The sequence below is a fragment of the Scyliorhinus canicula genome, chromosome 2, assembly GCF_902713615.1.
Source record: "Scyliorhinus canicula chromosome 2, sScyCan1.1, whole genome shotgun sequence".
Classification (NCBI taxonomy): Eukaryota; Metazoa; Chordata; class Chondrichthyes; order Carcharhiniformes; family Scyliorhinidae; genus Scyliorhinus; species Scyliorhinus canicula.
Genome location: NC_052147.1, coordinates 279,599,558 through 279,613,684, shown reverse-complemented (window position 1 = coordinate 279,613,684; position 14,127 = coordinate 279,599,558). Strand labels below are relative to the sequence as shown.

Below are 14,127 nucleotides of genomic sequence, written 5' to 3'. Positions count from 1 at the left end.
AAGAGGCTCGTCTGGCCGTCTGCAGAAGAACACGAGGTGGAGGGTGATAAGACGTACATGTAACAGGTCAGCAGAAGGTGTAAGTTCCAGAGGAGTAGCAAGACTTCACGATAACATGCTCTGTAGCAGATTTCCATTCTACTGCGCGAGACATAGTTAAAGGATCTTGGTTGGACAGATCAAAGTGTTGGGCGAGTTCACATTAAAGTCCAAGGGACCAAACACAACACTTGGGATGTCCCAAGGACGTCCCAAAGTGCTTTGCACCCACTGGATTGCTTTTTGTAATATAGCCTCTAGTTATGCAGAAACCCGTCCTCCACACTTCTGAAGGGCAACTAGGGATGGGCAATAAATGCTGTCCTAACTGGGGCTGGTTTAGCACAGGGCTAAATAGCTGGCTTTTAAGGCAGGCCAGCAGCGCGGGTTCAATTCCCGTACCAGCCTCCCCAAACAGGGGCCGGAATGTGGCGACTAGGGGCTTTTCACAATAACTTCATTGAAGCCTACTTGTGACAATAAGCGATTTTCATTTCATTTCATTAACTAACGATGCCCAAAGCCTGTAAATGAATGAAAAGAATGCAGAATGAGCCATCAATTCTCAACAATATTTTGCTGATAGGTTCAGCCAATTTGGAGTGCGAGATTATATACGTACGTATTGCAAAAAAAAGAATGAAAAAATGAAAATCGCTTATTGTCACGAGTAGGCTTCAATGAAGTTACTGTAAAAAGCCCCTAGTTGCCACATTCCGGCACCTGTCCGGGGAGGCTGGTATGGGAATCGAACCGTGCTGCTGGCCTGCTTGAAAAGCCAGCGATTTAGCCCAGTGAGCTAAACCAGCCCCTTCTCTCAGGTATTTTGCTAGATCAGGAGGTGGGGAGAGGCCTTGGGAGACCCCAAAAACATTTAGGTTGGAATCCAGGCAGCTTTTCGTTGTGGAGACTAATGGACCTTTGCCACAGACTACCAGACTATGTCGTTAGGATGGATTTTCACTGCATGTCCTTACAGGTAAGTTCCTTGAGAGTAGAAAAACATTTCAAGTTTATGGAAGGTAAAGTGATAGTTATTTTTACATAGTTAGGTGTTCAAAATTGTGAAGTGTTTTGCCAAGAGGAGGTAAGGAGAAACTCTTTCCACTGCTGAAACGCTCAGTTACCAGAGGACATCATTCAGATAATTGGCACTAGAATCAGGGAGGAGATGAGGATTTATTTTTACACAGTGACTTTTATCATCTGGTATGCACTGCCTGAAAGGGCGATAGAAATTCAGGGATAACTTTCAAAAGAAAATTGGACGATGCTTGAAAAGAAAACGTTTGCACAGCTGTGGGAAACGAACAAGTAAGGAGATAGAAACTAATTGGATACATCTTCCAAAGAGCACGACGGGCTGAATGGCATCCTTCTGTACCTTGTAATTCTAGACAACTCATCACAGGACAGTGGAAAAGAACATCAGGGGCGGCAGCTACTGGACGCCTTGCACCCGAAAAGCAGTGCAGAGCGACGCGACTGGTAGATACCGGGAGATCCCATTTAGGGGCTCTCCCGGCTCGTTACACCTCGCAAGGTCAAACACAATCTCGCGAGACATCGCGATGAACGGGATCACTTTCTGGCAAATCTGCAGATTCGAGTGAGATTTACCCAAGGCGTGGGATCTAACTTCCCTGCGTTGGAGACCTCTGGCTAGCGCCGTTCAGTGCTGGTCTCCACAAACGGGGGCCGGACGGATCAACACTCGTGGGGGTCTCCCAGAGGATTGGCGGGCAGGGTGGTACTCTGGCACTGCTGTTTCCACCTGGGCACCTTGGCACTGCCAGCCTGGCACCCTGGCAGTGTCACCTGGGGTGCCAGCCTGGCACTGCCAAGGTGCCCAAATGCTACTGCCAGCAGGCAGGGGCATCTGACAGGGTACCACGCTGGCACTGCCAAGGTGCCAAGCTGGTATTCTTTGCACGGCAGTGATCAGGGTGTGCCCTTTGTGGGTGAGGAGGGGAGGCAGGGGCCCCCTTACAGTGAGTTGAGGCTTGTGGGAGGTGTCTGAGGGTCTCGGGGGTTCGAGAGATCTCTCGTTGCACTGAGGAGTTCCAGCAAGCGGAGCTCCTCAGTGCAGAACACGGGGCTAAGTGCGGCCTTGTCGGGAGATCCCTGCTGAGGCCCCCGATCCACCCAGATGGGTGTTAGGTGGCGGGGTGTTTCCCGGTGCTTCAAGGAAAGACCTGGCTAATATCCCCCCTACATGACTCTGTCCCCTTTCGGGTAAATCGCACCATATGTTTTTATATTCTGACTTTACAGCCTAGAGGTTAATTACAGTAGTACAATAGTTAGCACTGTTGCTTCACAGTGCAAGGGTCCCAGGTTCGATCCCGGCTCTGGGTCGCTGTCTGTGTGGAGTCTGCACATCTCCCTGTGTCTGTGTGGGTTTCCTCCGGGTGCTCCGGTTTCCTCCCACAAGCCCCGAAAGACATGCTGTTAGGTAATTTGGACATTCTGAATTCTCCCTCTGTGTACCCGAACAGGCGCCGGAATGTGGCGACTAGGGGCTTTTCACAGTAACTTGATTGCAGTGTTAATGTAAGCCTACTTGTGACACTAATAAAGATTATTATCCTTTATTTTCTTTGATTTGTTCCTGTTACCTTGCCAAGGGCCTTCCTGTTTCCAAAGGACCAACAGCTGGACCTGGAGTACTGGGCAGAGACCGGAGAATTTGACCCCATCGAACTGCACGAGATGAGGATCGATGATAATCGGCTCTTCACAGTGGAACCAAAATCCGGATGCCTGTTTCCTGGACAGCGAGAAACCATTCAACTCACTTACAGGCCAGTTTATTTTTAAGGCTAGAGATAGTGTGGGGAACCTACATGAACCTACACAAAGGGGCTGTTTAGCACAACGCTAAATTGCTGGCTTTGAAAGCAGACCAAGCAGGCCAGCAGCACGGTTCGATTCCCGTAACAGCCTCCCCGAACAGGCGCCGGAATGTGGCGACTAGGGGCTTTTCACAGTCGCTTCATTTGAAGCCTACTCGTGACAATAAGCGATTTTCATTTCATGTGAATTTGTTTCCTGAAGTTCAAGGCGAACCTTAAAATCATGACCTGTACAAGTTCCTCCAGTCTTCAGCAAAAGTACATCAGGTCTGTGCAGTTTCACGGGATATTTTGTTGCAAATGAACTCGGGAGAAAACAAAACCCTTTAAGGTTGCCAAGCCCTGTCTTCAGTTGCCTGGGTGCTAAGCTCTGTCGATCTCCCCCAAACCTCTACGCCTTCTTCTCCTTCTTTAAGACACTCGTTTGAGCTACCTCTGTGACCAATTTGTTCCAATATCTCCTTATGTGGCTCCGTCAACCTTTGGTAATTGCTCCTGTGAAGTACCTTGCAATGCTAAAGGCACCACATTAATGCAAGTTCTTGTTAATGACACAGTGGTTGTAACAAACTGTTATAACAGGTCAGTGACTGCATTTTATTGGTTTGATTTAATGAAGAATTTTCGCCAAAAATGTCAGCGTTTCCTTCACCTCAAACTTGTATTCCACCAAACTGCACCGCGAAAGAAAAATGTCTGGGGAGATGGTGGCGCAGTGGTAAAGTCACAAGGCTAGTTATCCGGAGACTCAGGCTAATGCTTTGGAATGTGGGTTTAAATCCCACCACAACAGCTAATGGAGTTTAAATTCAATTAATTAATCTGGAATTGAAAGTTAGTCTCATTAATGGTGACCATAAGACCTAGGAGCAGAATTAGGCCACTCGGCCCATCAAGTCTGCTCCGCCATTCAATCATGGCTGATATTTTCTCTTCCCCATTCTCCTGTCTTCTCCCCATAACCCCTGATCCCCTTATTAATCAACAACCTATCTATCTCTGTCTTAAAGACACTCAGTGATGTGGCCTCCACAGCCTTCTGCGGCAAAGAGTTCCACAGATTCACCACCCTCTGGCTGAAGAAATTCCTCTTCATCTCTGTTTAAAAGGATTGTCTCTTTAGTCTGAGATGGTATCCTCTGGTTCTAGTTTCACCTACAAGTGGAAAATCCTCTCCATGTCCACTCTATCCAGGCCTCGCAGTACCCTGTAAGTTTCAATGAGATCCTCCCTCATCCTTCTAAACTCCAACGAGTACATACCCAGAGTCCTCAACCGTTCCTCGTAGGACAAGATCAAAGTTACTGAGCAAATTCATAGTAGATAAATAAATAAAATATTTATTGAAATAAGAAAAGTGAACCATATTACACGAGACAGAAAGGTTGGAAAGATCTCAATATAAACATTTCAAATTCCCACTATTCCTTTACCCCAGCAATATCTTTACTGATACATAAACCTGTAAAGAGTACCAATAACTTAATGCAAAGGCTTCTCACTTGGGACGGGCACAATTCAAATGATTTTCTTCTGGTAAATTTCTGAGTGTTCACTTTATGTTTCTCACCCAACTTGTACCTTTCCCTGAGTCACCCAAAAAAGCACACTCTAAATTCACTATTTCTTCAATGTCAGAGCAAAGCATTTGAGTTCCCTCAACTCAGGAATACGATCAGTTTAGCAGAGGGGCTACTTTTTTTTCATTTTCTTTATTCGTCTGTGGGATGTGGGCATCGCTGGCTGGACCATGATTCATTGCCCATCCTTGAGGGGCCAGACCGGGTAAGGATGACAGATTTTCGTCACTAAAGGACATTAGTGAACAAATGGGTTTTTACGACATTTGACAATGTATTCGTGGTCATTATTAGAGTTTTAATTCCAGATATTTATTAAATTCAAATTCCAGCATCTGCCCTGGTGGGATTCGAATCCAGGCCTCCAGAAGCCCATTGTGCCCTGGGTCTCTGGATTGCTAGTCCAATAACAATACCACTGTGCCACTGCCTCTTAAATGTCATTATCGTACCTGCTTCCACCACCTCCTTTAAGGAAGGATGTAAATTTGTTAGAAGCAGTTCACAGAAGGTTGACAAGACTAATACCAGGAATGGGCTGTGATATTATGCAAATGTACAGCATGGTTTAGCACAGTGGGTTAAACAGCTGGCTTGTAATGCAGAACAAGGCAGCAGCGGGGGTTCCCGTACTGGCCTCCCCGAACAGACGCCGGAATGTGGCGACTAGGGGCTTTTCACAGTAACTTCATTCAAGCCTACTTGTGACAATAAGCGATTATTATTGTTGTTATTATTATTATGTTAAGCCTAGCCACTGGAGGGAGCTAAGGGACAGTACTATAAAAAGCACTGGCTCTTGGGCTCGAGGAGTTTAGATTTGGAGCTGACAAAGATAAGATTCCCAGTGTAATGCAGAGTTAGTTAAGGTATAATTGTTATAGCTAGTAGATAGAGATAGTGTTAGTGAGTGTAGTTTAATTCTTACATGTGTGTTTGCTATTCAGAATAAGTGTCAAACAGCACAGTAGCGCAGTGGTTAGCACAGTTACTTCACAGCTTCAGGGTCCCAGGTTCGATTCCCGGCTTGGGTCACTGTGTGTGGAGTCTGTACGTTCTCCCCGCGTCTGCGTGGATTTCCTCCGGGTGCTCCGGTTTCCTCCCACAATCCAAAGATGTGCAGGTTAGATGGATTGACCATGATAAATTGCCCTGAGTGTCCAAAAAGGTTAGGTGGGGTTACTGGGTTATGGGTGTGGGCTTAAGTGGGGTGCTATTTTCAAGGGCCGGTGCAGACTCGATGGACCAAATGGCCTCGTTCTGCACTGTAAATTTTATGATTCTATGATAACTCAAATTTAGTTGTGTCAATAAAATTAGTTTAGTTCTTCAAAAGAGCTTTGTGTATTTTTGTGATCGCTACATCTTCCATCCTGGAAACCCCTCACAAAGATCACCGCATGGACGGGCTGTCTTATGAGAAAAGTTTGGATCGTCTATCTTGTACCCACGGGAGTTTCGAAAAGTAAGAGATCACTTCAATGAAACATATAAGAGGATCTTGGCAGGGTAGTGGCGTCGAAGATGTTTCCTCTTGTGGGAGCATTTAGAACTGGGGATTACTGTTTAAACATAAGAGGTGGCCCATTTAAGACAAATGAGGAGAATTTCTTTCGCCCAGAGAATAGTGAGTCTGTCACAGTCCCGTCCTCCAAAGGTGGTGGAACCACTGTCTTTGAATGTTTTTCAGGTGAGGGAGATGGATTCTTGATAAGCCAGGCAATCGGGGGTGGGTGGAAATGTGAAGTTGAGGTTACAATCCAATCATTCATCATCTTATTGAATGGAGGAACAGGCTCGAGGGGCAGAATGGCCTATTTGTCCTGCTAATTCATATGTTTGTATGTAAGGAAAATCGTCTCTGTGGATGAATTATGTTGACAATTATAATTAAACAAAAAAGTCCACATCCACATTTTGGAACCATGTTAAAAGCAAATTACTGCGGATGCTGGAATCTGAAACCAAAGAGAAAATGCTGGAAAACTTCAGCAGCCCTGGCAGCATCTGTAGCGAGAGAAAAGAAACGTTTCGAGTCCAGATGACCCTTTTTTCTCTCCCTGCAGGTGCTGTCAGACCTGCAGAGATCTTCCAGCATTTTCTCTTTGGTTTTGGAACCATGTTCATGTGTTGACGTACATCTTGAAGTTTAAAGATTTACTCCGATGCGAGATGGTTATAAGCTTACACATAAAAGTAACCGTCAAAGGGCTTTTATACCTGGGTTTAAACTGTGGAGCGCAAAACTTATATTTGAATCGTTCTCTGCTCTTCTCAGACATGAATACACAGGCACCGACCGGATCCCCGTTCTGCTGAAACTTTCACATGGCCGTGAAATTCTGGTAAGGATAAGTTTGTGCCAGCTCACGGAAGGATTTGTTACGTCTTGAATGAGATGAGATAGATTTTTGTTCAGCAAAGACATTAAAGAATGTGGGTCAAAGGCAGGTATGTGGAGTCAGGTCACAGATCAGCCATGATCTCATTGAATGGCAGGACAGGAACGAGGGGCTGAAGGGCCTACTCCTGTTCCCATGATCCTAGCCTTTGAGGCACGATTCTCCAAATAACGCTACTATTAAGGGTTACTGGGATAAACAGTTGTCCCTCCGCAGATACAGGAGTGACGGAGTATGTTACAATGACAGGATTTAGATCAGCATTGGCTATTCTTAGCCAATGGGAAAGAACCCAAAACAGCAGTTTATATTTTGCAATCTTAGATATGTTTTAACTGAAAGCTTTGTGTTCGTGTCACCAGTGAACTATGTTATATCGTGTTTTAGAAGATTGTCCACGATGTTCTGTAATTTCTCTTGACTGGTTTCGCAAGTGCAGGTAATGGGTGCGATTTAGCGGGCCCGTTAATCACAGCCGCAAATCGGTCATGGCCGGTAAATGTCGTGAGAGGCTAAAAACGCCAGTGAGATTTCGGAACACAATCCTCCTGGGTAGTCCCTGATGACAATATCACATTCACTCCAGGAAGGGTGCGAACCTGATTAACATGAATTTGAATCCACTTGGATCTTCGTTGCACCTTCAGCCCTCATCAAAACTTCCCGTCAGCCAGGCATGACCTTCCCGTCAACTAGGCATGACATCACGCTGACGCGATTTGCTACTGCTTTTTAAAAACGGAAGCCAGGTGCCATGATCTCAAAGGGGGAGGAAGGAGGTGAGCTCCACTGAGAACCAGGGAGTCCAACGGGACAGAGGCCAGTGGTGAACTTTGGGAAGGCAGACGAGGGCGGGGGTGGGGGGGGGGGGGGGCGGTCTGCTTTCAGTGCTGTGTAAGTCTGCTGTCTGTGTTGTGTGAGTATGTTTTCAGTACTGTGTGAGTATGCAGCCTGTGGCATGGGAGTCAGGGGCGGGGTGGGTGCGGGGCACATGATGTGGTGGAGGCTGGAGACTCTTGAGAGACATGAATCCAGGCCTAATGGGCTGGGTGGATGAGACTCCGAAAGAGAATTCAACATGGTGCCCACCCGACCGGGGTGGGGTTGGGATTCAACCTACGGAGTAGCTGTCCTGGAGGCTTAAATGGTGAGACATGACAGCAATGAGATCTCTGAATTATGCAGCCTGAGTAAGAAGGGTGCTTATTAGCTCTGACTCTCCCCGAAGCAGAAAGTAATTGTGCCCTGTAACATTTATCCACTCGCCTCGGACTTGTCTGTGGTCACAAACTGGCGATGAGAATAAAAGTGGAGCTACCGCCAACCGTCAGACAAACAACCACCTTCGCTGCACCACTGGACTAAGGTTGGAATTTATTTTCCCCACAATGCCAATATTTGGAAGAATAGACGCATCGAGGATTGATTGCAGTATGCAGAACATATGTTACTTTTGTCGGGAAAATGCTATCACGTGTGAAGACCGACAGACGGTAATTCTTTTAACTGCCTGTGGGGCCCACACCTATGAGGTGATAAGGAGCCTGACGTATCCTGTAGCCCCGGACACCAAGTCCTTTGACGAGCTGGTGACGCTGGTAGCTCAGCATTATAACCCCTGCTGTCAGTCATTGTGCAGAGATACCGTTTTAACACATCTAAGATGACCCCAGGAGTGTCCATGACCGAGTTCCTAACCTGGTTGAAAAAAACTAGCTGGGTTTTGTGAGTACGGCAATTCACTCTCTGAGATGCTACGGGACCGACTGGTCTGTGGTGTTGGTAATATGGCAACCCCAAAAAGGTTGTTGGCTGAGCCATCTTTAGACCTTCAACTGGCCGTATCGATTTTACTCTTGAGAGAAAGCATGGAAAAGTGAGTGAGGGAACTCCAAGGAATGGAGGTGCCTACTGTAGGGTGCGCCCCCTCCCGGCGAGCGGCGCCCTCAAGAATGGAAATCCCACCCTGGTCCGAATGCCATAGAGGCTCGGTCCATTGCTCTAGTGTCATGGGAGTGCCCCTTTAAGAGCTGTTTTTGTCTTATCACATGGCTCAAGTGATGTCATAGTGTGGGTGGAGCTGGACTGTGGCTCTGGGAGTTGGTTTTACTTTCGCTTTGGTTTGGGGCTCTGGATTTTTTGCTTTCGTTTTCACATTTGGCTGCTGTACTCTGAAAGAGAAGTATCTTGGCCGGTCTCTCTATCTTCATTTTGAAAGCTGTTTCCAGACTGCTTGATAACTTGAAAATAAATAATTGCTTTCTGAAAGAAATTCAAACCTGCTGTTTTGGAAAAGAAACAAGAAGTATCCATACCAGGTCTTGAGTGCTGTGTGAAAAGGGGGTATTGGTTTATGGGATCTTGTTATTAAATTGGAACAGTTAAAGGGGGGAGTTTATTAAGGGTTATACATAGATTACTGTAGCTGTGTGGGGAATATATTGAGAGGATTGGCACATGTGGCAGTTTATCTCAGCAATATTTTGGTTGCTGGGACATCAGAACAAGAACACTTGAACAATTTGGATGAGGTTCTCACACGCTTCTCAGAGATGGATGTGTTCCTAAAAAGTGAAAAATGTGTGCTCCATGCGAAGGAGGTAGTTTATCTCGGCTACCATGTAAAGCGGGAGGGATTGCATCCTATCGCGGAGAAAGTGAGGGCTATCCAACAGGCTCCTACACCAGAGAACATTACTGAACTGCGTTCCTTCCTAGGGTTAGTAAACTACCATGGGAAGTTCATCCCCAGTTTCGCAAGTATGTTGCTCCTCCATGATACACCCGACTAAAAAAGAAACAGGAGTGGACAAGGAGAGCTCAACAGGAAGAAGTGTTTGATCGAGTCAAAAAGCAGTTGACTTCTTCAGGCTTTAAGACCGAGATAGATAGGTTTTTGATCAATAAGGGGATCAGGGGTTATGGGGAGAAGGCAGGAGAATGGTGATGAGAAACATATTAGCCATGATTGAATGGCGGAGCAGACCCGATGGATCGAGTGGCCTAATTCTGCTCCTATGTCTTATGGACTTATGGCTTGCACACATATTACGACCCCGCTAAACCACTCACAGTCACATGTGATGCCTCGCCCATAGCATTGGCATTGGCACCGTTTTGTCACACTGCATGGACGATGGCGGAGAGAGGACTGTCGCGTTTGCCTCTAGGACGTTGGTCGCGGCAGAGCGCAACTATGCACAGATTGAGAAAGGGTGGGTGGGGGGGGGGGGGGGGGGGGGGGGGGGTTGGCCGCGTATTTACCATCAAGGAATTCCTCCTGCACATATATGGTCATCAGTTCAAGGTCCTTACGGACCACAAGCCACACTTTCAGGGGGCACTGATGTTGTTGCATCAGCCTGTTCTTCCCGCTGTGCCTGATTTGCGCTGGTCTCGGGAAGGGAGCAATTCAGCTTGGTTGGGCATTCCCTGAGTCACCGGGGTGGAAGACCCTGGGCTGTGCTCCAGTGGAGTTTCCTCCCTCCCATTGCTTGTGAGCCCCGGAGTTCCTCCATGGGATGGAGGGACAGCCAGAGTGAGCACCAGAAGCCTCAACTGGCAGTGCCAGTCCTGGATGTCCCACTGTCTGCACCATGCAGTTGAACCACTCAGCCACGGTCCTCAAGGATGGAGCCATGTTTCGGAGTTCTCCCATCATGGATCCGACCTCGAGCCCCAGATCTTCCACTGTGGGGAGCGGGAGGAAGGACAAAAAAGAAAAGTCTGAGGGTGAGAAAGATTAAACAGCAAAGATGTCATGGAACAAAAGGAAAAGGGAATGATAGGCCAGAAATCTCCAGCCGTTGGATTCTCTGTTCACTCCGGCAGCGCACCCCCACTTGCGGGATTCACTCCGATGTGGGGTGGCTTCAATGGGAAATCACATTGACAAGCGGCAGGAGTAGAGAATTCCGCTGCCACCGAGAAATTCGCGGCTGGGGGAACGGAGAATCCCACCCATAATATTTGGAGTGAAGGTTGGCCCAGGGTAAGTGTGAATGTCAGAATACTCAATAGCTCGAAAGCCAAAACATGAAAAACAAGATGCAGACCGGCGTACGGCAAGAAAGCAGAATCAAAATGGGGGACAGGGTTCACGGTGTGAAATTGTTGAACTCCACGTTGAGGCCAGAAGGCTGTAAAAATACCAAAACAAAAGATGTGCTGTACCTTGAGATCACATTGAGCTTCACTGGATCAACGCTGCAGCAGGCTGAGAACTGGAATGTGATCATGAGAACAAGGTGGTGGTGAAGTAAACTGGCGGCAGTGACCCGGACCTCGGGATCATGCCTGCAAACTCAGCAGAGGTGTTCTGAAAATCGGTTACCCACTCTGCAAGTTGGTCTCTCCAATTACTTCGGAGTGATCCTCTCGTCCTTGCCACATTGCTGTTTGTGGGACCTTGCTGTGCAGTAAATGGGATGCTCCATCTTCTTACAAAAGTGACTGCATTTTAAAAGTACTTAAATTAGTTGCAAGGCATTTTAGAACATCCTGGGGTGGAAAAAGGTGCTACATAAATGCAAGTTATTTCCTTATTTTCTCCTAAATTGGGTTGCAAAAAGTACAACTGGAAATAGCCTCACGATGGCATAAAGATTCTAGGTTTGTATTAAATACAGCTTAATTTATAGTTCAGACATGACCATGCGTAATTCAGTAAGGGTTGATAAATATTTACCTTAAAGTGGGTTTCAGTTAAAAAAAACATAGCAGTGGGCCGTCTCTGCCAAGTTCTGTACACTGCTATTTCCTGGAGCAAATGCTGGAGCAGGTGCAATGGAATAACATTGGTCTGGGAAATTCCCATGGATTGTGTTCCATAAAGTTCCTGATAGTGGGCTCGGCTTTGGTTTTCTTTTAACCTAAAAACTACTTGGCAAAAAAAAACCCTTTAACCATTGATTACATAGCTTGCAGGATTCCATGGCCATTACCCTATAACTGACCCATTAAAGCCCATCCAATTAGTGGTGCAGGGGCAGAATCGATACAAAATTGGCTAAGGGACTGGGAGCAGAGAGGAGTGGGTGAATGGTTGCTTTACAGGGGAGTGTACAGAGGTGTTCACCAGGGGCCAACCTTAGGACTGCTGTCCTTTTTGTTATTTATCAATCACCTGGACATCATTTCAAAGTTTGATGATGATGCAAAGCTCTGAAACGCTAAGGACAGTAACAGACTTGAGGAGACGGGCAGACTAGTAAAATTGGCAGTCATTGCCAGGTGGAATTTAGTGCGAAGAGGTGTGAAGTGATTCATTTTGGTAGGAAGAAAATGAGGAGAGGCAATATTAAAAAAATATACAATTCTAAATGGACTGCAGGAACAGAAAGACCTTTGGGTGTATGTGCATAAATCTTTGAAGGAGGCAAGACTAAAGCAGCTAGAATGTGAATAGGCAAGCTGTGACCAGTGCGCACATACAAAGCAATACTTCATAAAGCTTCACGATTCAAAACGCCACAATTCCCTACAAATGCATGCATGGTGAAATTCATTACAATGAAGGAATCAAGGACAGTCACTGAAAAGGAACAGTCTTCCCCACAGCCAATGTTAACATGCTGGCATTTGCTGCATGAGACCTGAAGACTAGGGGACTTTCATAGTAACTCCATTGCAGATTGCCTGCCCATCCACTCTATTCATGCCCCTCATAATCTTGTAAGCCTACTTATAACACTAATAAAGATTATTATTAACTGTGGAAATAATGGCCAAAGACCACAAAATTATCAAAATAACTATATTTGTCCACTTTAATTCACCCGTACAAGGAGATCCCAGCATCCCTCTGAGCCCCCATTCACCCTGTGCTGCAATACCAAGTTATTTCTAGATGCAGACTTTTTGCCTTCGATATTCTTTCTGGCAGTCAATTTCACACGTGATTCTCTCAGAGCATTGGTGTTTGCTGTGGCTCAATTGTTGGCACTTTCTCCATTAAGTCAGAAGGTTATGGGCCCGAGCCCCACATCAGAGACTGGAACACTTAATGCAAGTTGATGATTCCAGTGCTGTATTGGAGGGAATGCTGCACTGTTGAAGGTGCGGTGGCTCAGATCAGACAATAAAGCATCCTCTATTTCAAAGAAGAGCAGGAGAGTTATTCTCGGTGCCTTGGCCAATATTTATTCTTCACATCATCATCGCAGAAGAAGATTATCAAGCCATTATCACATCGCTGTTTGAGGGAACTGCTGTTCACAAATGGGCTGCCATATTTCTGATGTGACCAGTGACGAGACTTCAAAAATCATTCATTTGTTTCAAAGAACAATACAGCACAGGAACAGGCCCTTCGACCCTCCAAGCCTGTACCAGTCATGATACCACCCTTGGCCAAAACTTCCTAGTGCTGTATCTCTCCATACTTATCCTATCCATGTATTTGTTGAGATGCCTTTCCAATGCTGTTAATGATCTGCTTCCACAACCTCCCCTGGAAACGCGTTCCAGACACTGACCACTCTCTGTGTAAAACACCTGCCTCGCACATCTCTAAACTTTGTCCCACAAACCTTCAACCTACGCCCCCTGGCGACTGACCCCTCCACCCTGGGAAAGAGTGCATGCCCATCCACTCTATTCATGCCCCTCATAATCTTGTAGACCTCCATCACAATACTGGTAGTATACTACAGACCCCCAAATAGTGAAAGGGACATGAAAAAGCAAATATGTAGGCAAATTTCTGCCTGAAAGAACAAGAGGGAAATAATAGTAGGAGACTTTAACTATCCCAATATCAACTGGGAATCAAACAATTTAAGGGGAACTGAGGGAGAAAAATTCATGCAGTGTGTCCAGGAAAATAATTTCAACCAATTAGTGCCAACCCAACGAGAGGAGATGTAATTATAGACCTAGTCTTGGGGAACAAAGAAGGGCAAGTGGGTGAAATGACAGTTGGCGACCATATTGGGGATGGTGATCACAATTCAGTTAAATTCAATGTTACAATGGAAAAGGACAGAAGTAAAGCAGGAGTAAAAATTTTGCACTGGTAGGGGGAAAGGCACATTTTGTAGAGATGAGAAGGGACTAGGCTGAGGCAGACTGGCCAGCATTGCTAGAGGATAAATCCATGGAAAACCAGTGGGAAGCACTAAAAGGAGAGACCCTAAATGTACAAAGTAGACATGTCTCCTCCAAAAATGAGAGTGGTACTGCCAAATCTAGAGCCCCCTGGTTGTCGAGAGGAATACAGGGGAAGATCAAACAGAACATTGCACTGAGTGC

At 46.2% G+C, this 14,127-nt stretch overlaps 1 protein-coding gene across 6 annotated transcripts in view; it reads left to right on the top strand.

The window, feature by feature from the left end:
- cfap65 (cilia and flagella associated protein 65) overlaps nt 1–14,127 on the top strand; it is a 212,756-nt gene that overhangs the window by 125,462 nt on the left and 73,167 nt on the right. For all 6 annotated transcript variants that reach the window (XM_038790129.1, XM_038790130.1, XM_038790128.1 and 3 more), the window contains exons 20-21: nt 2,667–2,843; nt 6,753–6,819. In XM_038790129.1, the coding sequence (XP_038646057.1) occupies nt 2,667–2,843; nt 6,753–6,819 (244 nt within the window). The remainder of the gene's footprint in view (nt 1–2,666; nt 2,844–6,752; nt 6,820–14,127) is intronic.